This window comes from Oncorhynchus masou, chromosome 18, assembly GCF_036934945.1.
Source record: "Oncorhynchus masou masou isolate Uvic2021 chromosome 18, UVic_Omas_1.1, whole genome shotgun sequence".
Classification (NCBI taxonomy): domain Eukaryota; kingdom Metazoa; phylum Chordata; class Actinopteri; order Salmoniformes; family Salmonidae; genus Oncorhynchus; species Oncorhynchus masou.
Genome location: NC_088229.1, coordinates 28,734,164 through 28,761,154, shown reverse-complemented (window position 1 = coordinate 28,761,154; position 26,991 = coordinate 28,734,164). Strand labels below are relative to the sequence as shown.

The following is a 26,991-nucleotide window of genomic DNA, read 5'->3' as shown; positions in this document are numbered from 1 at the left end:
AAGTGGAAAATCTGAGGTTGGTCGATTTTCAACCCAGCCCCTTTTGAATATATTGGTTATGGTTATGTTGCACTTCCTACGGCGTCCACTAGATGTCAACCGTCTTTACAAACTTGTTTGAGGATTCTGCTGTGAAGTGGGGGCTCATAAGGGCTGCTGGAGCCAGGGGTCTGGCAGAGTGCCACAGGCTCTGAGGCGCAGTCATGAGAGCGTTAGCTCTCGTTCCATTGCTTTTCTACAGACATAGGAATTCTCCGGTTGGAACATTATTGACATTTTAGGTTAAAAACATCCTAAAGATTTATTCTATACTTATTTTGACAAGTTTCTACGGACAGTAACGGAACTTTTTGACATTTCGTCTGCAACTAGGGAAAACGCTTCATGACTTTGGATTTGTTTACCAAACGTGCTAACAAAACTAGCTCTTTGGACATAAATGGACATTATCGAACTAAATAAAACATTTAATGTGGAACTGGGATTCCTGGGAGTGCATTCTGATGAAGTTCATCAAAGGTAAGTGAATATTTATAATGCTATTTCTGACTTCTGTTGACTACCCAATATGGCGGATATCTTTTTGGCTGCTTTGTCTGAAAGCTGTACTTAGATTATTGCATGGTTTGCTTTTTTTTTTTAAAAATCTGACACAGCGGTTGCATTAAGGAGAAGTGTATCTATGTTTCCATGTAATAACAATTATATTTTCATCAACATTTATAATGAGTATTTCTGTAAAATGATGTGGCTCTCTGCAATATCACCGGATGTTTTTGGAACTAGTGAATGTAATGCGCCAACGTATACTGAGAGGTTCATGGCTCTGTTTGAATGCATCTTGATCATCCCGCGGAGGGCAGAGAGGGAGGTGAGCATCTGCTATAGCAGGGGAATCAGACGGCTGCTGAGTATACGCTCACCTTCCGGACAGTAGCAGCTTCCAGTGGATGGAATGAGTTGGCACATCGCACGCTATTTCGAAAAGGTCTGCGCGAGGAGGTCCAGACAGAACTGGCCTGTCGAGATGACAACCTCACCCTGGACGCACTCATTGTGATGGCCATCTGCCTGGATAACTTTTTCCAGGAACATCGTCCTCAAGGGTCAGCCTAGTAGGCTGGTGTGGTCTCCAGCAGCTGATGAGGCCTTTTGTCTCCAAGGGGCGTTTCACCTCCGCCTTCTTGCTAAAACACCCAGATACCACGCTACCTTCTTTAGTTGAGGTAGACTCATCTGAGGTGGGGGCAGTTTTGTCACTCCATTGAAATTGTATCCTTGTACATTTTTCTTCTTCAAGAAACTGTCCTCTGCAGAGAAATTACGATGTCGGCGATCGGGAGCTCCTGGTGGTGAAGTAGGCATTAGGAGTGGAGACACTGGCTGGAGGGCGCCAAAGAACCATTTGTCATCCTCACCGACCATCGGAACCTAAAGTACATACGGACAGCGAGGAGACTGAATCTGTACCAAGCCAGGTGGGAACTTTTCTTCACGCTGACCTATCGCCCAGGTTCTAAGAACATCCAGGCTGATGCCCTGTCCCTTATCTACAATTCGGGAGAGGTTCCTGTCCAGAGGGCACCCATAATCCCATCCTCCCGAGTTGTGGGTGCAGTGGTTTGGGACGTAGATGTGGACATCCGCCAGAATCTAGAGAGGGAACCAGCACCCCGGAATTGTCCTCCCGAGTGCATCTATGTTCCCACAGGGATAAGGGACCGGCTGCTGACCTGGGCACACACATCTACGTTCCCACAGGGATAAGGGAACGGCTGCTGACCTGGGCACACACATCTATGTTCCCACAGGGATAAGGGACCGGCTGCTGACCTGGGCACACACATCTATGTTCCCACAGGGTTAAGGGACCGGCTGCTGACCTGGGCACACACATCTATGTTCCCACAGGGATAAGGGACCGGCTGCTGACCTGGGCACACACAGCTGTTGTCGCTGGACATTCAGGTATTTCTTGCACCATCTACTCCATCGCTGAGAAGTACTGGTGGCCCACCTTGGTGCAGGATATCACTCGGTATGTCCACTCCTGTTCCGTATGCGCTCAAACCAATTCTCAAGCCCCCCCGCCTCTGTTTCACCACCATTCTGGTGGTAGTGGATAGATTTTCCAAGTCATGTTGCTTAATCCCTCTTCCTGCTCTTCAGGTCGCTGAGGCACCCCAGCAGGTCTTCTGGCATTATGGCCTTCCGGAGGACTTCGTCTCCGACCGTGGCCTCCAATTCACATCACGAGTTGGCGGCCACGGGGTCAAGGTCAGCCTCACTTCTGGGTATTGTTCTCAGTCCAACGGGCAGTTTGAGAGGATGAACCAGGAGCTGGGGAAGTTCCTGAGGAGTCACTATCAGGACCGGTAGGATGAGTGGGCATGATTGCTTCCCTGGGCAGAGTACACCCAGAACTCCCTACGTCACTCCTCTACTGGGTTGACCCCTTTCCAGTGTGTTTTGGGTTTCCAGCCGGCCCTGGCCCCGTGGACCCCGGGCCAGACCGCGGATCCTGCAGTAGATGAGTGGTTCTGGCGCGCAGCAGAGGTGTGGAGCGACGCGCACGTGAGACTCCAGCATGCCGTCCATCGTCAGAAGGAACAGGCAGACCACCACCGCAGTGAGACCCCTGTGTTCCATCCTGGGAACTGCATCTGGCTCTCTACCACTAACCTCCCACTCAGCCTGCCCTGCAAGAAACTGAGCCCCCGGTTTGTGGGGCTGTTCAAGGGTCATCGAGGTGACGTACAGGTTACAATTACCCAGTCACTATTGTATGTCTCCCTTCTCAGGCCGGTGGTTCTGGTCCCCTCACGGATACTGCCCCCCCCCCTGGACTTTGAGAGGGGACAGGTATTAGCTATCAGATCCCTACTGGACTCCCAACGTTGTGGGGGTTTACTCCAGTATCTGGTGGACTGAGAGGGGTATGACCCAGAGGAGCGGTGTTGGGTTCTGGTGGAGGACATTCTGGACCCCAACATCATCTGTAATTTCCACCTTCGCTGCCCGGACCGACCTGCTCCTTGTCCAGGGGATCAGGGGTCATCCCCCTGGTTGGCATCGTCCTGCGGCTGGAGCCGCGCATCAGTGGGGGTACTGTCACATCTTCTCCTGCTCCTCCCCTCCGGCATATGACATTGCCAGAATACTGACCACCGGTCCTGGGATTCATTACACACACCTGTTAATCATTATGATTCACACCTGGACATAATTTCCTCCCCTTAATGTCACTCTTATGTTTTCTCACCAGTTGGTATTATCCTTGTATACTGGCGTTTAGCCACATGGATTTGTCTCGTTCCTGGGTTTGTTTTATTAAGCATGTCACCTGCTTCCCAACTCACAACTCCGTTATTACAATTATGTTGGGCCATAATAGGGTATTTCAACAAATGCTAATGCACTGTGCTTTTATTCAGGCAAAACTGCAATACAAAGACAATATTTGCCCCCACACTAAGAAGTCATTGGATACATGTTTTATTCATGATTTAACAAATTGTTTTGAATTGAATTAATCCTTAACTAAACATAGCCTAGTGGTTAAAATCGTTGGGCCAATAACTGAAAGGTCGCTGGTTTGAACCTTGACCCAGCTAGGTGAAAAATCTGTTTGCCCTTGAGCAAGGCACTTAACCCTAATTGCTCCTGTAAGTCACTCTGGATAAGAGTGTCTGTTAAATGTAATCAAACCTTGTAGTTTTACATTTCCCCACTAACTGTTAAGGTAATAATTGGGGAGGAGAAGCTGATCCTATAACTGTACCTTGGAACCTTCACCCCGGAGCTAGGAAGCAGCAATAGTCTTGTACAGTCAATGGCTCTCACTATGATGGATGATCCCCAGCTAGGTCAGCCTGAGAATGCTGAGTCATTCAGAGCGTTCCCATTATTCAGTAGGAGTCTTCTCAGGCCTTACTGCATGCCCAAATTAGTATACGGTCCACAATTAGCTCTACTGTAATCTTCTCTTGGTCACAGTACCTTATCCTGTTTCAACGGTCTGACACGATTTGTAAAATGTGTCTTGCGAGTTTTATCTGAAAGCAAGTCAAGGATATGGCTTGGGGTTCTATATCCTGGATACATCGAGTTTGAGGTAATGTCGGAAGTGCCAAGCTTGAAGCTCTTCGGCCTTTACTGAAGTAAGTGGCTCTTGAGTTGTTTAGCCTTCATCTCACACAGAGTAAATGCCGTTTTGAACTCCAACTTAGTCACTTTCATTATTCAATGGCAGAGCATATTTCCCCCTGCCGATTTCCTCACTTTAAGGTTCTTTTTTGAAGTCATATTAAGGTATTAAAGGCTCCAAGTGCATTACAGTTTGGTACTATTTGCCAAACTGGTAACGCAGCCAGTCTTATATTCAAAACCTTTAATTCTGCATTCACCACACAACTGTTTACTGTGAAATGAGAACAGTACAAGTCAAAAGTTTGAAATAACACATGGAATCATGTAGAAACCAAGGAGAGTGATGCATCAGATGACCTGGCCTCCACAATCACCCGACCTCAACCCAATTGAGATGGTTTGGGATGAGTTGGACAGCAGAGTGAAAGAATAGCCAACAAGTGCTCAGCATGTGGGAACTCCTTCAAGACTGTTAGAAAAGCATTGCAGGTGGTTGAGAGAATGCCAAGAGTGTGCAAAACCACCATCAAGGCAAAGGGTGGCTACTTTGAAGAATCTCAAATTGAAAATATATTTTTATTTGTTTAACACTTTCTTGGTTACTACATGATTCCATATATGTTCTTACATAGTTTGTCTTCACTATTATTCTACAATGTAGAAAATAGTACAAATAAAGAAAACCCCTTGAGTAGAGTGTCCAAACTTTTGACTGGTACTGTACATCGGTTTAATCACTAAAACATAACTTAATGATATATTCTCAATGTAGCGGTTTTAACAAGCAGTTAATCCAATAGCAAAAAATGCAAGATGTATGTTTCGAAATTTGCCTTTGAAGTGCTGAAAGTAACATGCCACAATACTGTACATTACACTGTTCACCAGGGTTGGGGAGTAAAGGATTACATGTACGGGATTACAAAAAAAGTATCTGTAATCCGTTACGTTACCAACATAAATATTGTAATTCGATTACAGACACTTTTGAAAAACTAGATGATTACTTCGAGGGTTACTTTTAAATTCAGAAAGGATATTTGCTGAAAAAAATCATTAACACTTCTCTGTTTTCCCAATGACAATCAAATTGAAGTTTGTTCCACCTGAGCGAGTCTGATCACAAGTCAAAGACCACTATAATGACACACCAAATGTGTTTGATGTATCGCGGAAAGAAAGCAGGAATAGGTTTTTGTTGGCTACAGTCCAAATTATGTCTTCTAATGATGTGAAAGCTGTCATCCAAAGATTAAACAGCTTGTATAAACACTTGGAGGTTAAGGTTGACAGCAGTGTAGTCTACGACCATGCGTATATCACGTAACATTGATATCTACATAGCACACTGCTGGTCTCTTATTTAGCTATTTGCGCTTTATGGATTGTGATTGTTGTGGATGGCTGTTCACAAATCTAGATGTGTATTTGAACCCAATAATGGTTGAAGTCATGAAGTTTATGATGCCTATAAATTATTGTTTTTTAAAACCTGTGGACAGCCAGTGAAAATGCGCTCTTGCAACAGCTGCATAATGCGGATCTCAGTTTATGGAATAAAAGTGGGGCTTTTATTGTTCTAATTCATGCTGATAAAAAAAATAATCCATAGGCCTCATGGACACATGCTCAAACTCACACACTTTGGATAGACTTAATGGGGCAATCTGAAGCTGCTCCATCAATTTTTAAACTTATAAATTATATATATCTCCATTGATTCTTGAAGAATATAACTAATAAATGCCTCGTGAGTTGAGTTCAACTGTCACACTCCATGAGAACCCAAAATACAAGCTCCAATGTAAGCTCCAATTTTCTCCAACGTAACACAGTTAAAACAATCATTTTGAAATCATGGATGGTCAGTCCTTATATCAAAGCTCTGTCTATTAATCTGAGAGTGATTACATTTCTCCAGGCCCATCCCTCAGCTTTTTACCAAAACAGAGGTGGGGCATCTGTTTTGCTATTGTTTCATCTTTAGATTTGCCCTTTAAACAGCTGCATATTAACATAAATATATTCATAAACTCAGCAAAAAAATAAACATCCTCTCACTGTCAACTGCATTTATTTTCAGCAAATGTAACATGTCCCACAGACATGTGACTAACAGAAATGGAATAATGTGTCCCTGAACAAAGGGGGGTCAAAATCAAAAGTAACTGTCAGTATCTGGTGTGACCACCAGCTGCATTAAGCACTGCAGTGCATCTCCTCCTCATGGACTGCACCAGATTTGCCAGTTCTTCCTGTGAGATGTTACCCCACTCTTCCACCAAGGCACTTGCAAGTTCCTGGACATTTCTGGGGGGAATGGCTCTAGCCCTCACCCTCCGGTCCAACAGGTCCCAGATGTGCTCAATGGGATTGAGATCCGGGCTCTTCGCTGGCCATGGCAGAACACTGACATTCCTGTCTTACAGGAAATCACGCACAGAACGAGCAGTATGGCTGGTGGCATTGTCATGCTGGAGGGCCATGTCAGGATGAGTCTGCAGGAAGGGTACCACATGAGGGAGGAGGATGTCTTCCCTGTAACGCACAGCATTGAGATTGCCTGCAATGACAGCAAGCTCAGTCCCATGATGCTGTGACACACCGCCCCAGACCATGACGGAACCTCCACCTCCAAATTGATCCCACTCCAGAGTACAGGCCTTGGTGTAACGCTCATTCCTTCAACAATAAACGCGAATCCGACCATCACCCCGGTGAGACAAAACCGCAACTCGTCAGTGAAGAGCACTTTTTGCCAGACCTGTCTGGTGATGCTGGTGAGGACCTGCCTTACAACAGGCCTACAAGACCTCTGTCCAGCCTCTCTCAGCCTATTGCGGAGAGTCTGAGCACTGATGGATTGTGCGTTCCTGGTGTAACTCAGGCAGTTGTTGTTGCCATCCTGTACCTGTCCCGCAGGTGTGATGTTCGGATATACCGATCCTGTGCAGGTGTTGTTACACATGGTCTGCCACTGTGAGGACGATCAGCTATCCATCCTGTCTCCCTGTAGCGATGTCTTAGGCGTCTCACAATACGGACATTGCAATTTATTGCCCTGGCCACATCTGCAGTCCTCATGCCTCCTTGCAGCATGCCTAAGGTACGTTCACGCAGATGAGCAGGGACCCTGGGCATCTTTCTTTTGGTGTTTTTCAGAGTCAGTAGAAAGGCCTCTTTTGTGTCCTAAGTTTTTATAACTGTGACCTTATTTGCCTACTGTCTGTAGTCTGTGTTTTAATGATCGTTCCACAGGTGAATGTTCATTAATTGTTTATGGTTCATTGAACAAGCATGGGAAACAGTGTTTAAACCCTTTACAATGAAGATCTGTGAAGTTATTTGGATTTTTACAAATTATCTTTGCAAAACAGGATCTTGAAAAAGTTTACGTTTATTTTTTTGCTAAGTTTATATGGCTGGCTATGTCAACTTTAACGTTGATTTATCCTGCAATAGATGTTGTTCAATTGGTAACACATTTTTGTCTTCTAATGTAATCAGATTTCATTACTGAGTTTGGGTAATCCAAAAGTTATGTTACTGATTAAATCATGAACAATTAAAAAGTAATTGTAACAGACTACATTTAGAAAGTAACCTACCCAACCCTGCTGTTCACATTAGGCTACACACTTGCATTACCCATCAAAATTGACTGAAAATATAATTTATATCCCATTGTGTTCATTGAAGACATCTTTGACAATCGTTGATGCAAAATAGAAATGAATTGTTCAGATATAATTACACTACAGTTGTACTGTAATTAAATGAAATAAACATTACGTTTAGCAGGCACAAGTTTGCATCAAGCCTGTCTTGAGCATTTGGACATAGTCCACATGCATAGTCCACATAAGTCCGTGCTCGTGAATTATTACCAACACATTGACTCTTCAACTCACGGAAATGCGATGATTGATTACTGATACACGCCTTTTTTTAAATGGGTATAAGGCCATCTCTCGCCCTCCTTTGGAAAATCTTACCATGACACCATTTTGCATCTCCCCGCCTACAAACAGAATCAAGAGGGAAGGTCCCGGTGATCAGGTGTGTACAGGTTGATCCGACCATTCAGAACCTGAAGACTATTTTGAATCACATAGACTGGAATATTTTCCGGGTCACCTCTAGGGATAACATCAATGAATATGCAGACTCAGTCACCGGACTCATAAAAAAAATGCATAGATGATGTGATACTGATAATGTCTTTCAAAAGGTACCCAAATAAAAAAAAATGTGGAATGATGGCAGTCTTGTAGCGAAGCTGGAGAGAGATGCTGATCATAAACACGGCAAGGTGACCATGGACAGTAGTATGGTTAAACAGCACAAATACAACCCACACAGATCGATCATGATGGCGAAACATAGAGGAGCAATTCAGTGGGTCAACACGAGGCGTATGTGGCAGGGGCTCCTAACGATCATTGATTACGGAAAGAAAGACAGCCACGTCGCAGAAACCAACGCCGCTCTACCAGAAGAGCTAAACACCTTTTTCTCACACTTCAAGCACAACGACTACTCTGAGCTGCCGAGGAGAATCCCTGAGGACAATGAGGATCACGTACTTACGGTCTCCACGAAGGACGTACAGTGCCTTGCGAAAGTATTCGGGCCCCCTTGAACTTTGCGACCTTTTGCCACATTTCAGGCTTCAAACATAAAGATATAAAACTGTATTTTTTTGTGAAGAATCAACAACAAGTGGGACACAATCATGAAGTGGAACAACATTTATTGGATATTTCAAACTTTTTTTTATCAAAAACTGATAAATTGGGCGTGCAAAATTATTCAGCCCCCTTAAGTTAATACTTTGTAGCGCCACCTTTTGCTGCGATTACAGCTGTAAGTCGCTTGGGGTATGTCTCTATCAGTTTTGCACATCGAGAGACTGAACATTTTTCCCATTCCTCCTTGCAAAACAGCTCGAGCTCAGTGAGGTTGGATGGAGAGTATTTGTGAACAGCAGTTTTCAGTTCTTTCCACAGATTCTCGATTGGATTCAGGTCTGGACTTTGACTTGGCCATTCTAACACCTGGATATGTTTATTTTTGAACCATTCCATTGTAGATTTTTCTTTATGTTTTGGATCATTGTTTTGTTGGAAGACAAATCTCCGTCCCAGTCTCAGGTCTTTTGCAGACTCCATCAGGTTTTCTTCCAGAATGGTCCTGTATTTGGCTCCATCCATCTTCCCATCAATTTTAACCATCTTCCCTGTCCCTGCTGAAGAAAAGCAGGCCCAAACCATGATGCTGCCACCACCATGTTTGACAGTGGGTATGGTGTGTTCAGGGTGATGAGCTGTGTTGCTTTTACGCCAAACATAACGTTTTGCATTGTTGCCAAAAAGTTCAATTTTGGTTTCATCTGACCAGAGCACCTTCTTCGACATGTTTGGTGTGTCTCCCAAAAAATAAATTGGTCTTAAATATTTAAAAAACTAAAATAATCGTATTTGCGACAAATCATTCACTAAACCTGAACTAAATCTTGTAATGAATAATGTGGAAATTTAGCAAGTTGAAGTGACAACTGCTTGGAGCAACCCTGGATTGTAAACTGTCATGGTCAAAACCTATTGATAAAACAGTAGATAGGATGGGGAGAAGTCTATCCATAATAAAGCGCTGCTCTGCCTTTATTACAACAGGGCAGGTCCTACAGGCCCTAGCTTTGTCGCATTTGGACTACTGTCCAGTCGTGTGGTCAGGTGCCACAAAGAAGGACTTAGGAAAATTACAAATGGCTCAGACCAGGGCAGCATGGCTGGCCCTTAAATGTACATTACATAAATGAACATTAATAATATTCTTAGCAAGTCAGCTAAGAACAAATTCTTATTTTCAATGACGGCCTAGGAACAGTTGGTTAACTGACTTTTTCAGGGGCAGAACGACAGATTTTTACCTTGTCAGCTCAGGATTCATTCTTGCAACCTTTCGGTTACTAGTCCAACGCTCTAACCACTAGGCTACCTGCCGCTCTCATGGCTCAAAGTAGAGGAGCGATGGACTTCATCGCTACTTGTTTTTGTAAGAAGTATTGACATGTTGAATGCACTGAACTGTTGGTTTAAACTACTAGCACACTGCTCGGACACTCATGCATACCCCACAAGACATGCCACCAGAGGTCTCTTCACAGTCACCAAGTCCAGAACAGACTATGGTAGGCGCACTGTACTACATAGAGCCATGGCTACATGGAACTCTATTCCACATCAGGTAACTGATGCAAGCAGTAGAATCAGATACATTTAAAAAATAAAAATACACCTTATGGAACAGCAGGGACTATGAAGAGACACACAGGCACAGTCACACGCATACACATGCTAACACACATACACATGCTCTAGAAACACATGGATTTTGTATTGTAGATATGTGGAAGTAGAGTAGTCGAGAGTAGAGTAGTTGACCAGTGCCTCCCCTTCTTGGTAAAGCAACAAGGTTAGCAACAGTGGTTCAGCATCTAAAGCGGTTTCTGTCACCCACTCAACTCCCATCTGCTTCTCCTGTCCAAGCGTCTCTGGTGCATCCATTCGCAAATCCACTGACACTGATCCTGAGCAGCAGCCCTTGAACGCAATGCACATATTAGGATATATATTGATACATACTTTGTCATTCTTCCTCCTTAACCCTCACCCCTCCCCTAGTCACGTCTCACCCCTGCACTAGTCAAACATGACATTTCTGCCACTCTTGTTGATCACACATTTCTCAGAGAATTTCTAGGCTTTAGCTCAACCGGTTAACACAGTATTTTGGCGCACAGAGGCGCAGGGAGACCTGGGTTTGAACCAAGTCAGTTACACTGGCTGCGTCTGACCAGTCAGATCAGCCCTGAGAAAGTTCTGATGTTAAAAGATCTGATGTGATTGTTCAAAAGACCAATTAGTGGAAAAATACCAGAATCGGGCTGTCTGTGTATTTTTTATTTAACCTTTATTTAACTAAGCAAGTCAGTTAAGAATAAATCCTTATTTACAATGACGGCCTACACTGGCCAAATCCAGACAACGCTGGTCCAATTGTGCGCCTCCCAATCACAGCCGGTTGTGATACAGCCTGGATATGAACCAGGGTGTCTGTAGTGACGCCTCTAGCACTGTGATGCAGTGCCTTAGACCACTGCACCACTCGGGAGCCCTAAATGTGTAAACACAGACTGTGCTCACTCAGAAGGTGAAAATGGTTTCAAACATATTCGAATGCATTAAACATGAAAATGAATCAATCTATTTGACAAAGATGCCAAGGAAGACTAGCAAAATAATCTTTCCATCTTAACAGAGATCTTAGATGAGATCAACTTGCGAGAATAAGTCTGGAATAATTTCTCATGCCTTTCCATTAAAATTATAAGAAAAGCAACACCAAATCAACAGATGGTGACCCAGAGGTTCAACTTATGTCTAGATCCTTTCTACAGAGATATCCACCTCCTCACAGTAAGGCACACTGCTGCAGTATGTGAACCACCTAAATTACAGATGGCATCTCCATACAGCCTTTCTCCCACACAAACTGTATCAAGACACCGGCGGAAGTGGGAAGACGATGATGGCAATAAATCCAGCCAAAGTGGGAGGCAATGAGTGGAACGATTGTAGGTGGACAGGTTTGTTGATCCTCAGCATATTGTGGAAATGATAGTCTGTCAAAGCCTGGTAAAATTAGTTATTGTAAGAGCATACTGTATGTGGTTTTCTAGATGTCTGTATTCTTCAATTACCTGTAGAAATTTCAATCAATCAATCACATTTATTGTATAAAGCCCTTTTACATCAGCAGTTGTCACAAAGTGCTAAATAGCATGCTGGCACCTCTATAACAGTGATGCTTCTGATACTAGGGGTGAGGCGGTACTCATAGATAACATAAATTACAGTACATTGCCTTTTGGATGGCATGATATCTTTCCATCGAAATATATAACATTACAGCAGCAGAATAAATGTTGCGTGTAAAGGCCCAATGCAGCCATTTAATATGAATCATTTCTGGGTAACAATTAAGTATCTTACTGTAATAGTAAGCCAATCAGCATTCAGGGCTCGAACCACCCAATTTATAATGAAGCTTAAAACATGGTTTATCACTTATCGAGGTGTGGATATTGATCATGTGGAATATATTACCTGAATGTGTTTGTATAACTTTTCATACCTTTATTGAAGTTGATTGTCAATTATGTAATTGGCATGGTTTGTGATGCATTCTGGGTAAGGGGTGTCCTATTTAAAGCGCAACAGAACGCAAACAAAATTACTTCTTTGGTTGACAATGGCCTATGTGGCATCAATATTAGACAGAAAATTGACAAAAACAAAGTCCAATATATTCCAAAACAGTTTTGTGAGATTTGTGTAACTGAGGTTGTGTAATAAATGTTTGTCTAAAATCGATGCCACGTTGCCACATAGTGCGCATGGAACAATTCTGGGATTATTATTTTTTTCAGGTCATGGGACCAACACTTTACATGTTGCATTTATATATTTTTGTTCATGTATATCTGTTAAATGGTTATTTAAATTAATGACATATGCATTGATTTTGTATATGTTTCTGAAGTAAATCTACATTTTATATGTAGATGGCGTGGTAAAGAAGGGTCCAGACCCCTTTTTTTTGTTTTGGCTTCTACTTAGTTTTTTAAATCATTATGATTTGGGACGTATTTGGGTGTTTTTTTCTGCACAATGAGCAATGAGGAAGTGAATCGCGGCTGGGTTAAGTTTCTCAAAAAAACAAGCCAAATCACAAAGTGTCTGGACCTTTCTATAACATGCCACTTGCATCAATAGAAATTTACTTCAGAAATATGACAATTCTTCTTTAATAGGTTTAGGTGTAGCTAAATAGGTTTAAACTATCCACAATAACCAAATTTGGGGGTGATTCTGTGACAGTGTAAGCCTAGCTTGTTCTGTTCCAAATCAAGTGGCAGGGTTAGGTTAAGGTGGCCATTCGGCTGAACTACAGACTCTTGATGGCTTACGATGCACAAAAGAGGGTTGTGGCTTAGTGATGTAAAAAGAGGCCAAACTTGTCTCAGCAAAAGACAGAGAGAAGAGAGTCATCTATAAGCCATGAGGCTCCGGGTGGACTAGAGTGTATCTGCAGTGCTTTGTGAGAGAGGCGTGAGTATAATTTTACATGTCCTCTACCAATACGCCTCTTCTTTCTCTTTGGTGTATAGAGTAGCTATCTAACTCCTGGCTTATTTCAATAAGTGTTGAGTCATACGTGGGTGGGAGGCTAGCCTCACTCACTTCTTCAAGTGCAGCGCCTCTGCTTTGAGCAGCCTCTGCTTTTAGATGAAAGAGGAGTTTTTTTCCATTTAATCTCTAATTGATATCCAAAGCTTCCTCACAAATTCCAGGGGTGGTGGGATTTCTCTTTGCGGATGTGTAAAGAGTACAAAACTTACGGAATACACAGTAAGAACTGTCATTCCTCCTAAGAACTCACCCCTTCCCTAGTCATGTCTCAAACCTGCACTAGTCAAGTGTCGCCAGGATGCAGTGGTGATGCACAGGTGGAAGGGTGGAGAGGTGAGGCAGAGGGGTGATCCTTGAGTAATGCAGGGCTGAGGGTTGAAGAGGAAGAGTGACGCTTGACTAGTGCAGGATTGAGACATGGCTGAGGTGAGGTCTGAGGAGGAAAGTTCCTAATATGTATTGCGTAGGTGTGACATTGGCTGTTTAAAGGATAAATAAACCTTTTGTTTAATTCCCAAGGTAGACTACTTAAGCAATAAAGCCCGAGGGGTTGTGTGTGGTATATTGGCCATTATAAACCGGGTAGTTTGGGTCCTGGATGCTGATTGGCTAAAACCCTTTCAACCATGTGTATTTCAGACAATATACCACGTGTATACCACAGGCAAAAATACTTGTTTACTGTTCTGGTTACAGCCCTTAGTTGTGGTATATTGGCCATATACCCTCAAGGTGTCTTATTGCTATTTCAGATAACCCGCTAATGTAAAGCATTTACATTTCCTAGAATTACATTAGAATCCAGTCTACATTCTTTCTGAATTATGGTACATTTCTTCTAACTTTCCATTTTGATGGAACCATCCTTGAATTTGGTTAATCTTCCATGATAATGTAACAACAGGAACTGTGTTCTTCGTAGTTTAGGCCTTGTGAGAATCAATATAAAATAAAAGCTTGTCCAGTGCATTCTGAAAATATTCAGACCCCCATTTTGTTATGTTACAGCCTTATTCTAAAATGGATTTTTCCTTATCTACACAAAATTCCCCATAATGACAAAACAAAAACGTTTTTCATTTTTAATTTTTGAACGTATTAAAAATAAAACTGATATCACATTTACATAAAGTATTCAGACCCTTTCTTCAGTACTTTGTTGAAGCACCTTTGGCAGTGATTACAGCCTCAAGTTTTCTTGGGTATGATGCTGCAAGCTTGGCATACCTGTATTTGGGGAGTTTCCACTATTCTTCTCTGTAAATCCTCTCAAGCTCTGTCAGGTTGAATGGAGAGTGTTGCTGCACAGCTATTTTCAGGTCACTCCAGAGATGTTTGATCGGGTTCAAGTCTGGGCTCTGGCTCAGCCACTCAAGGACATTCAGAGACTTGTCCCGAAGCCACTCCTGTGTTGTCTTGGCTGTGTGCTTAGGGTCGTTGTCCTGTTGGAAGATGGCATTTAGGCCAAAGAGTTCAATCTTGGTTTAATCAGATCAGAGAATCTTGTTTCTCGTGGTCTGAGAGACTTTAGGTGCCTTTTGGCAAACTCCAAGTGGGCTGTCATGTGCATTTTACAGAAGAGTGGCTTCCTTCTGGCCACTATACCATAAAGGCCTGATTGGTAGAGTGCTGCAGAGATGGTTGTCCTTCTGGAACGTTCTCACATCTCCACAGAGGAACTCTGGAGCTCTGTCAGAGTGAGCATCGGGTCCTTCGTCACCTCCCTGACTAAGGCCCTTCTCCCCCGATTGCTCAGTTTGGCCGGACAGCCAGCTCTAGGATGTCTTGGTGGTTCCGAACTTCTTCCATTTAAGAATGATGGAGGCCACTGTGTTCTTGGGGTCGTTCAATGTGCAGAAATGTTTTGGTACCCTTCTCCATATCTGTGCCTCAACACACTCATATCTCGGCGCTCTACGGACAATTCCTTCGATCTCGTGGCTTGGTTTTTCCTCTGACGTGCACTGTCAACCTTATATAGACAGTTGTGTGCATTTCCAAATCATGTGCAATCAATTGAATTTACCCCAGGTGGACTCAAATCAAGTTGTAGAAACATCAAGGATGTTCAATGGAAATAGGACGCACCGGAGCGCAATTTCAAATTTCATACAAAGGGTCTGAATAATTATTTCATTTAAAAAAATATATATTTATACATTTATATATTTGCTAACATTTCTAAAAAAACTTTTCGCTTTGACATTATGGTGTGTTGTGTGCCGAGTGATGAGGAAAAATATGTATTCAATACACTTTAGAATAAGGCTGCAACGTAGCAAAATGCACTGTATTTTTGACATGGTCTGATCTATAACAAGTGGTCCATTGTCATAGGTAGAGTCAGGGGTTTGACTCTCGTCTCAGCTAGTGGGCCTATTAGAGGTTCTTCACCAATTTTCTACAGTATATATAGTAAACCCTGGATTGCTGATCCCATTTTTAAAAAATGTCGTGGGGACAGTAACAGTTTTGTGCTTGTATGTTTAGCTCGCATAATATAATTTAAAATGTATGCATTAAGGTGTCTGTAATAGAACAAACATGGAAAATAAATGTGGACATTTATAAAGTCATTTCTATACCTTCCCAAATATTTTTAACAGTGGGGATGCCAAGATGGAGGCTTGGTGGCTTCAAAACAGCGACCCCTGTAGTCATCTAGTGTATATATAAATAATTGCTATTCACAAAAATACCTTTGCCTATACATATTGCTGCAATGTAAACTTGCAAACTTGTCACGTCTTGACTGCTCCTCAAGAGGTAGCGCACGCCACTCAAACGCACATAACCAGTCTTCGTTCCCACTCTCAGTTCAGCATTTAATATTCACCAACAGCTGTCGTTTTTTCCCAGAATCAGTTCTCTTGAAATTGCAGGATTTTGAAACATCTGTGAAAGATAGCATAGGAACAGTGAACAGATGTTCGTCATTAGCAGAGGAAAAACATGCCACCAATCCTCAAACATCTTCGGCAATTACCACCTGATAGCTACCCTTAAGAGACTGTGACTATTTCGAGAGATAACTCTTGATCGAAGTAGAGGGAAGCTATTACTGTTGTCATTATTCCGGGTGTATTTCACAAAATGGCACCAAAGGAACTTGCTGTCATTCCTGTTTTACATAACGTGAGTGGACCTAAAAGATAATGATATTTAATACCATTTATTTAACTAGGCAAGTCAGTTAAGAACAAATTCATATTTACATTGACGGCCTACCTCGACCAAACTCTAACCCTGAGGACTCTGGGCCAAATGTGCGCCGCCCTATGGCAGAGGTGCTTTTCACTAATTTGTGGCAAACAGGTGTGCCCTTAACCGATATGGCCTCTTGTGAATGACAATCTATTTAAATAGACTGCTAGACTAAATGATGAGAAACGACTTCCAAATGTTCATGGTGAGAAAACTGAAGAACAATTTGAGACGGTTTTGCATAATTACTTACATACAGCCTATCTGTATACAAGCCACATTATAGTATGGGGCAGCAGGTAACCTCGTGGTTAAGGGTGTTGGGCCAGTAACCAAAATGTTGTTGGTTCAAGTCCCCGAGCTGACTTGGTGAAAATCTGTTGATGTGCCCTTGAGCAAGGCACTTAACCCCAATTGCTCCTGTAAGTCTCTCTGGATAAGAGTGTCTGCTAAATAGCTCAAATGTACAACTGTTTTATGTATCAGATTGAACAGCATCATTATCTGACCGCAACTGTAAAGGAAGAGTTCAAAAGACGAGATGTAACCCTTATTATCAAGGTTCTATTGTGTGTAAGCCGATTGTACTTGTTTTTAAGTGTCCCTTTCTCACTCTGGGGTGTAGTTACCCCTAGGTACAGATCTAGGATCTGCTTCACCTCCCCCAATCCTAACCATAAACATCAGTGGGAAAAATTCGAAACACCTAAGATTAGTGTCTAGGGACAACCTACTCCCACTTTCTCATCACCGAAAGGAAATAGGTCAATCTTCTGCCTAATTTCATAGACTGAAAGGTTGATATGTGGGCAGAGCGCTACTAAAGGCAGTGTTCACAAACCAATGTCTGCAATGATGAGATTAAATAAGTATTTGTTTTTTAAAATTCCTTTAATGGTTCAATTGGTATAGGATTTGGAAGCATTTAGTCAGCAGCCATACAGCAAGAACCAACTAATCGATGTCAACAGAGAAATACAAAGGCAACACAAAATAACTCAAACGACAACTAGGCAAAGACAGGTCATCACATTGAAAGATACACAGCTCTAGTCATACTGAACAGCATGCTGAAAAATCTGATTTGTATAATTTTTGAACAGAGGAAATCACACACATGCACGCACTCAAACACACAAAGATAAAAAAATGAAGGCTGTTGGTCAACTATGACAGGTATAGTATATAAGATACCTTTGCATTGTTGTCTTTAAGATGAAAGCAAAACAATGCACAGAGAAATTAGGTTCAAGAAAGTTAAAACAAGAGTAAACATTAAAAAGGACAAACTTTTGTCATAGGCAGATACTGTAACTATTTGTTGGCAATGTATGTAGCCATGATCGCTGAGGAAATTTGATCCTGAAATTATTGCCAACAGGATAACATGGATGACATTTTTTTTGTTTTTTTAAATAGCTGACTATTTTTCTGAAATTTCTTTTAAAGAGCTAGTAGCGTCCATAAACTTTGAGAATGTACAAGCAATGGTCATTGTGGCACGGCTTTTAAGACCCTCCCAGATCTACTTAAAATGTACACTGTTAACCACAAGGCAGGCATGCTTGGTTTCAAAACATCAAGTCACAATTGTTTAAGTTAAGCGAGTACTTACACACATTAAATATAGAGTATGTTACTACAAAAAAAAAAAGTTGGATTGAAAAAAAACTACAAATATTCAATTGAATGGAAAGATTCCAGTTGCAATCAACGAACACAGAAAACGGATCGGTTTTGTTTACAGCACGTCAATTGGTGAAGGGTATGAGGAGGCAGTAAAAACACTGTAGTTTCTTTTGCGAGTATTCACCATGTTTCTAGTAGCTCCATGGATGTGGTTCGAGTTGATATAATTATATTAGTGTGAGTCAAGAGTAAGCTTTGTCCAATCTAAAGAGTGACAATATTATGCTATTGGATTCTTTTGATAAGATTAGGCGTTTCGATCCGTGTAGACGTTCTTCTAATGATGATTTTTTTCCCTAAACAATAGTTTGGGAGAGAGTCAATTCTATCAATAATAAATTAGAACTACGCTATGTCCCTCGTCAGGCAACTTTTAAAAATCATGTTACATTTATTTTACAGATAAAAAAAATAAAATAATAATTGGCACAATCAATTCATTATTATTGTATTTTCCCTCTAATATCTGTACAATAAAAAAAGTTATATAATTTCACAATAACCCCAAGACCTTGTTTGCTTGGGGAAAGGCCATCTGTACCTATGTGAACTGTGTGTGTTTGTGCTAGTGTCATTGATTCTAATGTCCCGAATGGGAAGCCAAGTTGACATCTAAACAGCCTATTGTTCAAATCAACAATAAGCAGGAAGAAGTGCAATTGGTTTGAAAGAATAGGAAAACCATTAAACATGTTTTTAACCTTTCCACCTACAGGGACCCTGTGTACAGTTAAAAAATATATATAATTCAACCAAAGAAAGTAATGAATTATTTTCCCGCAAGGTCATTAGTTAAAACACTCACGCTTCTCTCTTTCATTTGACGGAAAAATTATGTCCTTGGTCAGTTCTACCATTGAGTAGAGCAGCTACGAAAACAACACTGCCAGATAAAAAAATAAAAAATAAAAAAAGAGACAAAAGGACAAGGTTTGCATTCACACAACTTGTAAGTGTTTTCATCGACTTGCTCGACACCAAGGCCCTAACCCATGGTAATGCATACCTACTGTGGCTGGGGCAATGGTGTATCCGTTTGAATGGGAAGGAGGCTGGTTGAAAGGGAGGGGGAGAGCGAAAGGTAACCAACACCCAGTGCTCCTTCCCACCCTCCTTCCATCCATCACAGGTGCCCATCCTCTCCCCAGAAACTCAACAGTGTTGTGTCGGTCGGTGGAGTTTGGGTTGCCGTAGACGATGGGGGAGTGCCCCAGGGTCACTGCCGCCGGTCTTCGGTTTCTTGTCGTGAAAAAGCCATCACCACATCCTCCGCACCTGGTGACCCAGATCCACAAACAGAGGTCAGTAGATATCAACGACAAACTCCATCTCGATATTCCTTCCACCTACACAAGTCCTATTATATATGTGAATAAAACATTTAGTAATCATAAGCATGAGTAACATAACTGAATCTACATTATATTTCAATAAATTCTGTATTTAGGGGGAATTTCTTGAAATCTTTGATTGTATGAATGAATTAATAGTATACCTATTCTTATTGTTTACTTTCTGACTTTGAGCTCATGTTGGGTGTGCCATTGACTTAATCGACGTCATCATGACTGAGTGTGGTGAGGTTAAATACGGTGAATCACCAAAGCGACAGCACACACTACACTATATAACCGTGCCACAAGACTTCCACATCGCACATGGAATAGGAAAGTCTCTGGACATCACTTGGTTTAGGGTAAATGCATCTAGCTATTCCAAACTACTGCCATGTTCCCTACAGTCCAGAGGTACAGTATTCTCAATCACACAACTCAAAATCAAGGTCTCCCTAGGAGTACCCAGCTGCAGACATAATCCAGTCCTGTGTCCTACCTGATAAGCAATACATCGGAGGCCTTAAACGACCCTTCCACCCACATCTCTATTCCAACCCAAACTGCAGGAGGCATGGAATACCTGTGGAGAGCTAATGCTAGAGTACAGCTGGCGTAGCCAATCTCACTAAGCCATGAGATATCATTGCGAAGAAAGAAAAGCAATGCTGTGCTACAGTATATAGGTACCAAAAGGCAGACAAATGCAGTGATCACTGGTGTACATTGGGAGGTATGGCTTGTCTTCCCTTTGTATTCTATTTACTTCTATTATGTTGAGGGTTAATCAATACCAATCCCAGATTACAAATTCTGCCGTGCCAAAGTTAACAAAGAGAACATGCCAGGGTGTGGAGTTGGGAGAAAACGACAGAAAACCAAACTCTACACCAAAACCTCAGTCTGGGCACCTTCAGACTGCCCTGCCCATTTTCCGAAGTTAGAGAAACATTTTTGAGTTGAAGCATGATCTGATTGTAGCATATTCTGTAACCTTTAGCTATTCAAAAATAGACTTTGCTTACATTAGTAACTTTCATCATATTTGCATTTATTTCCAAAAGGTTTAACTTTCCTAGATTTAGGCTGAATAGGTTTGATGGTAACAAAATGAATATTGCCCAGTCATACTTGAATGCCAACATCAGAGGAGGCAGAGCTGCCACACTTGCAACTGATGGATGGTAAGCACTTTTTCATTGATGGTAAATTATTTGAATTGCCAGTAAATGCTGGTCTTGTTTCAAGTTTTACCAAACCGATTTGTCAAGCGCTATCAGAATGCAGATATCACTTTTGAAAGTGGAGAGGTGCACTCGTAACAGAGGTTTCTTTTTTCACAACTTTGCTATAAAAGGTATCATTGCTTTTTAGATTTAATTATTACAGGGGGAAATGAAAGTAGGTCACACAGACTGCGTCCATATCTATTTGGCTCATAGGGTGGACCCTTTTCAGAAGATCGTGCGCAGACACAACCAGGCATAGACTCGGTGTTCAGTTTGGTTGTTTCTAAAGAGGAGATAATTAAGATGTTTCTATGGTGCTCTTGGGTCGGCATAATCTAAATAAGTGAGATAAGGATCTGGGGAAGGATCTTTTTATTTTTGGACTTGCTCTTCCTTTCAGTTTCCCAGTCCCCTATAGACCTCATCCAATGAGGATGTGGCAAAGAACAGCCCTATGCTACAAAATGGCCCTGCCAGGGAAGGAGAACGAGACGCGGCACATCAGAAGAAATAAATTGCACAAATCCTGACTGAATTTGAATGTGGCACACGTTTTGACAAATTTTATTTAAAAAAATATTGAACTGATATGCTTCTCCACTTCACATGAAATGGACTTGGCCCATAAAATGGTCAAATTCAATTGACACAAAATGTTAAAAAGCTCATAAAAATGGCATACACAGTAATCATACAAGGATCAAATAAATGCAACAATACAATAAACATTATAAAAGGTGCAGGGAGAAGACAACAGAGAAGGTAATATTTAAGTGTTATTATTCTTATTATTATTTTAAAAATACATTACGGGGAAGGAAAAGGCCCTGCCAGGCACACCCAATCAGAATGATAATACATCTATTTGTCATAAAATACCTGATTTTATTTGTTGGCTTTATGTAGGCTATTTTTACATAGTTGTTACTTTTAGATTTGTATCATTTTAAATGTAGATTTCTAAAGTTTACATTAACCAGATGACAATGATTTTGCGATACATAAAAATATGCATATGAAAATCATACCTGGCATGCAAATCAGTAAAAATCAAATCAAATTTTATTTGTCACATACACATGGTTAGCAGATGTTAATCCGAGTGTAGCGAAATGCTTGTGCTTCCAGTTCTGACAATGCAGTAATAACCAACAAGTAATCTAACTAACAATTCCAAAACTAATTTCTTATACACAGTGTAAGGGGATAAAGAATATGTACATAAAGATATGAATGAGTGATGGTGCAGAGCAGCATAGGCAAGATACAGTAGATGGTATCGAGTACAGTATATACATATGAGATGAGTATGTAAACAAAGTGGCATAGTTAAAGTGGCTAGTGATACATGTATTACATAAGGATGCAGTAGATGATAGAGTACAGTATATACGTATACATATGAGATGAATAATGTAGGGTATGTAAACATTATATTAGGTAGCATTGTTTAAAGTGGCTAGTGATATATTTTACATCCTTTCCCATCAATTCCCATTATTGAAGTGGCTGGAGTTGAGTCAGTGTGTTGGCAGCAGCCACTCAATGTTAGTGGATGCTGTTTAACAGTCTGATGGCCTTGAGATAGAAGCTGTTTTTCAGTCTCTCGGTCCCAGCTTTGATGCACCTGTACTGACCTCGCCTTCGGGATGATAGCGGGTGAACAGGCAGTGGATCGGGTGGGTGTTGTCCTTGATGATCTTTATGGCCTTCCTGTAACATCGGGTGGTGTAGGTGTCCTGGAGGGCAGGTAGTTTGCCCCCGGTGATACGTTGTGCAGACCTCACTACCCTCTGGAGAGCCTTACGGTTGTGGGCGGAGCAGTTGCCGTACCAGGCGGTGATACAGCCCGCCAGGATGTTCTCGATTGTGCATCTGTAGAAGTTTGTGAGTGCTTTTGGTGACAAGCCAAATTTCTTCAGCCTCCTGAGGTTGAAGAGGCACTGCTGCGCCTTCTTCACGATGCTGTCTGTGTGAGTGGACCAATTCAGTTTGTCTGTGATGTGTATGCCGAGGAACTTAAAACTTACTACCCTCTCCACTACTGTTCCATCGATGTGGATAGGGGGGTGTTCCCTCTGCTGTTTCCTGAAGTCCACAATCATCTCCTTCGTTTTGTTGACGTTGAGTGTGAGGTTATTGTCCTGACACCACACTCCGAGGGCCCTCACCTCCTCCCTGTAGGCCGTCTCGTCGTTGTTGGTAATCAAGCCTACCACTGTTGTGTCGTCCTTGATGATTGAGTTGGAGGCGTGCGTTGCCGCGTAGTCGTGGGTGAACAGGGAGTACATGAGAGGGCTCAGAACATACCCTTGTGGGGCCCCAGTGTTGAGGATCAGCGGGGTGGAGATGTTGCCTACCCTCACCACCTGGGGGCGGCCTGTCAGGAAGTCCATTACCCAGTTGCACAGGGCGAGGTTGAGACCCAGGGTCTTGAGCTTGATGATGAGTTTGGAGGGTACTATGGTGTTAAATGCCGAGCTGTAGTCGATGAACAGCATTCTCACATAGGTATTCCTCTTGTCCAGATGGGTTAGGGCAGTGTGCAGTGTGGTTGAGATTGCGTCGTCTGTGGACCTATTTGGGCGGTAAGCAAATTGGAGTGGGTCTAGGGTGTCAGGTAGGGTGGAGGTGATATGGTCCTTGACTAGTCTCTCAAAGCACTTCATGATGACGGAAGTGAGTGCTACGGGGCGGTAGTCGTTTAGCTCAGTTACCTTAGCTTTCTTGGGAACAGGAACAATGGTGGCCCTCTTGAAGCATGTGGGAACAGCAGACTGGTATAGGGATTGATTGAATATGTCCGTAAACACACCAGCCAGCTGGTCTGCGCATGCTCTGAGGGCGTGGCTGGGGATGCCGTCTGGGCCTGCAGCCTTGCGAGGGTTAACACGTTTAAATGTTTTACTCACCTCGGCTGCAGTGAAGGAGAGACCGCATGTTTCCGTTGCAGGCCGTGTCAGTGGCACTGTATTGTCCTCAAAGCGGGCAAAAAAGTTATTTAGTCTGCCTGGGAGCAAGACATCCTGGACCGTGACTGAGCTGGATTCCTTCTTATAGTCCCGTGATTGACTGTAGACCCTGCCACATACCTCTTGTGTAAGATAGATTAACACTCAACATGAAAAAGGTTGCCTGCCCCTGGTGCAGCGTATTAATTATTTAATCAAACAGTGTGCTTAAAGCATCAGACAAGCTCAGTGCACATAGTTGATTAGATTAAAACACATAGGGTTATGTATTGAAAAATGCTGGATTTTTAAATTTAGATCAATCAATTGGTAAAAAGAACAGACCACTCTTGGTCAACCAATATTATTTTGTTGTCAGGGACAGCCCTAGTAAAATTTCAGGGAATAAGCTTAAAATTGCAACATTCCCTGACATGGCAAAATGTGTAGAATTGCAGGAAATGTGTTTTAAAACAGCTACATTGTCACTGCGGCCAACAGGAGAGCCTCTAAAATACTTGGTCAGTGACCGCACCATTGGCCACGCCCCCGCTACGCCCATCACCTAAGCCCCATTTTGATAAAGAAAAATCCCTGATCTTGTGGTTGCATAAGGGAGCTTGCTATTGCGTAACGGGCAGCTCAGACTGAGCACGTGTCTAGCACAAAGACTCGAGCAGGCAGACCAGCAGAAAGGCTCAGAATAAACCGACAGAGATACAGGACCGACGGCCATTAGAGTGGAATACACCACTGGACTACTGATGAACTGAAGCAAGAGGGGATCTGCTTTATAGGAGCCCTCTGTTTCGCAGTCATAATGTGTGGGCCGCACCCTGCTGCACAGTCAACACACACGCTCCCTTGCAGTGTCACACAAGCGCGAGCCGACAGGATAGAAACGTCAGGACCTCGGAGCCATTGCCTAGCAACCGAGTCAAATCAGATTGCATCACTGCACGGCAGGCTGTTACCGCTGCTGGCTAATGTTTGCTCCAATCCTGCTCTCTCCCTCCTTCCCTCCTCTCTCACTGATCCCCCACCTCAGCCTGTTCTCCCTCCTCCTCTCTCACTGATCCCCCACCTCAGCCTGTTCTCCCTCCTCCTCTCTCACTGATCCCCCACCTCAGCCTGTTCTCCCTCCTCCTCTCTCACTGATCCCCCACCTCAGCCTGTTCTCCCTCCTCCCCCACCTCAGCCTGTTCTCCCTCCTCCCCCACCTCAGCCTGTTCTCCCTCCTCCTTTACTGATCCCCCACCTCAGCCTGTTCTCTTCTTCCCTCTCACCGATCCCCCACAGCCTGCTCTCTCTCCTCCTCCCTCACTGATCCCCCACCTCAGCCTGTTCTCCCTCCTCCTCTCTCACTGATCCCCCACCTCAGCCTGTTCTCTTCTTCCCTCTCACCGATCCCCCACAGCCTGCTCTCTCTCCTCCTCCCTCACTGATCCCCCACCTCAGCCTGTTCTCCCTCCTCCTCTCTCACTGATCCCCCACCCCAGCCTGTTCTCCCTCCTTTACTGATCCCCCACCTCAGCCTGTTCTCTCCTCCCCTCTCACTGATCCCCCACCTCAGCCTGTTCTCCCTCCTCCTCTCTCACTGATCCCCCACATTAGCCTGTTCTCTCTCCTCCTCCCTCACTGATCCCCCACCTCAGCCTGTTCTCCCTCCTTTACTGATCCCCCACCTCAGCCTGTTCTCTCCTCCCCTCTCACTGATCCCCCACATCAGCCTGTTCTCTCTCCTCCTCTCTCACTGATCCCCCACATTAGCCTGTTCTCTCCTCCCCTCTCACTGATCCCCCACATCAGCCTGTTCTCTCTCCTCCTCTCTCACTGATCCCCCACATTAGCCTGTTCTCTCTCCTCCTCTCTCACTGATCCCCCACATTAGACTGTTCTCTCTCCTCCTCTCTCACTGATCCCCCACATTAGCCTGTTCGCTCTCCTCCTCTCTCACTGATCCCCCACATCAGCCTGTTCGCTCTCCTCCCCTCTCACTGATCCCCCACCTCAGCCTTTTCTCTCTAAGATCACCATGCGCAATGCCAAGTGTTGGCTGGAGTGGTGTAAAGCTCGCCGCCTCGAGTGAAGAATCCCGCTTCACCATCTGGCAGTCCGATGGACTAATCCGGGTTTGGCAGATGACAGGAGAACGCTACCTGCCGGGATGCATAGTGCCAAATGTAAAGTTTGGTGGAGGAGGAATAATGGTCTGGGGCTGTTTTTCATGGTTCGGGCTAGGCCCCTTAGTTCCAGTGAAGGCAAATCTAAACGCTACAACATACAATGACATTCTAGATGACTCTGTGCTTCCAACTTTGTGGCAACAGTTTGGGGAAAGGCCTTTCCTGTTTCAGCATGACAATACACATACATACACAAAGCGAGGTCCATACAGAAATGATTTGTCGAGATTGATGTGAAAGAACTTGACTGGCCTGCATAGAGCCCTGACCTCAACCCCATCGAACACCTTTGGGATGAATTGGAACACCGACTGCGAGCCAGGCCTAATCACCCAACATCAGTGCCCAACCTCCATACTCCATATTGATGTCCATGATTTTGGAATGAGATGTTCAACAAGCAGGTTACTAGGTTACTACAGCCCAGAGCAAGAATAAATAAAAACAATTTTTAACCAAATGTACAAACGTAATATCGATTGAAGTCAGAGCTCTTAATAAATCCTGTTGTGACTAGGGGGCAGTATTTTCATTTTTGAAAATTAAAAACCGTTCCCGTAGTAAAACGGGATATTTTGTCAGGACAATATGCTAGAATATGCATATAATTGACAGCTTAGGATAGAAAACTCTAAAGTTTCCAAAACTGTAAAAAATATTGTCTGTGAGTATAACAGAACTGATGTTGCAGGCGAAAGCCTGAGAAAAATCCAATCCGGAAGTGCCCCATGTTTTGAAAGCGCTGCGTTCCAATGAGTCCCTATTGAGCAGTGAATGGGCTATCAACCAGATTACTCTTTCTCCGTATTCCCGAAGGTGTCTACAGCATTGTGATGTAGTTTTGCGCATTTATGTTGAAGAATACCAGTAAGCGGCTACATTGAGCAAGTGGTCACCTGATGCTGCCAGAGAGATTCTCACATAAAATACAGAGGTAGCCATTACTCCAATCGGTCCTACTGAAAAACTAATTGTCTCGATATATTATCGAA

General features: G+C 43.0%; 1 protein-coding gene across 1 annotated transcript in view; it reads right to left on the bottom strand.

Moving 5' to 3' along the window:
- Positions 1-17,482: 17,482 nt before the first annotated feature.
- The window catches only part of ctnnbip1 (catenin, beta interacting protein 1), a 32,489-nt gene continuing 22,980 nt past the window's right edge, over positions 17,483-26,991 (bottom strand). Inside the window, exon 4 of the mRNA XM_064922875.1 lies at positions 17,483-19,574. Coding sequence (XP_064778947.1) covers positions 19,516-19,574 — 59 coding nt within the window. The 3' untranslated portion in view covers positions 17,483-19,515. The remainder of the gene's footprint in view (positions 19,575-26,991) is intronic.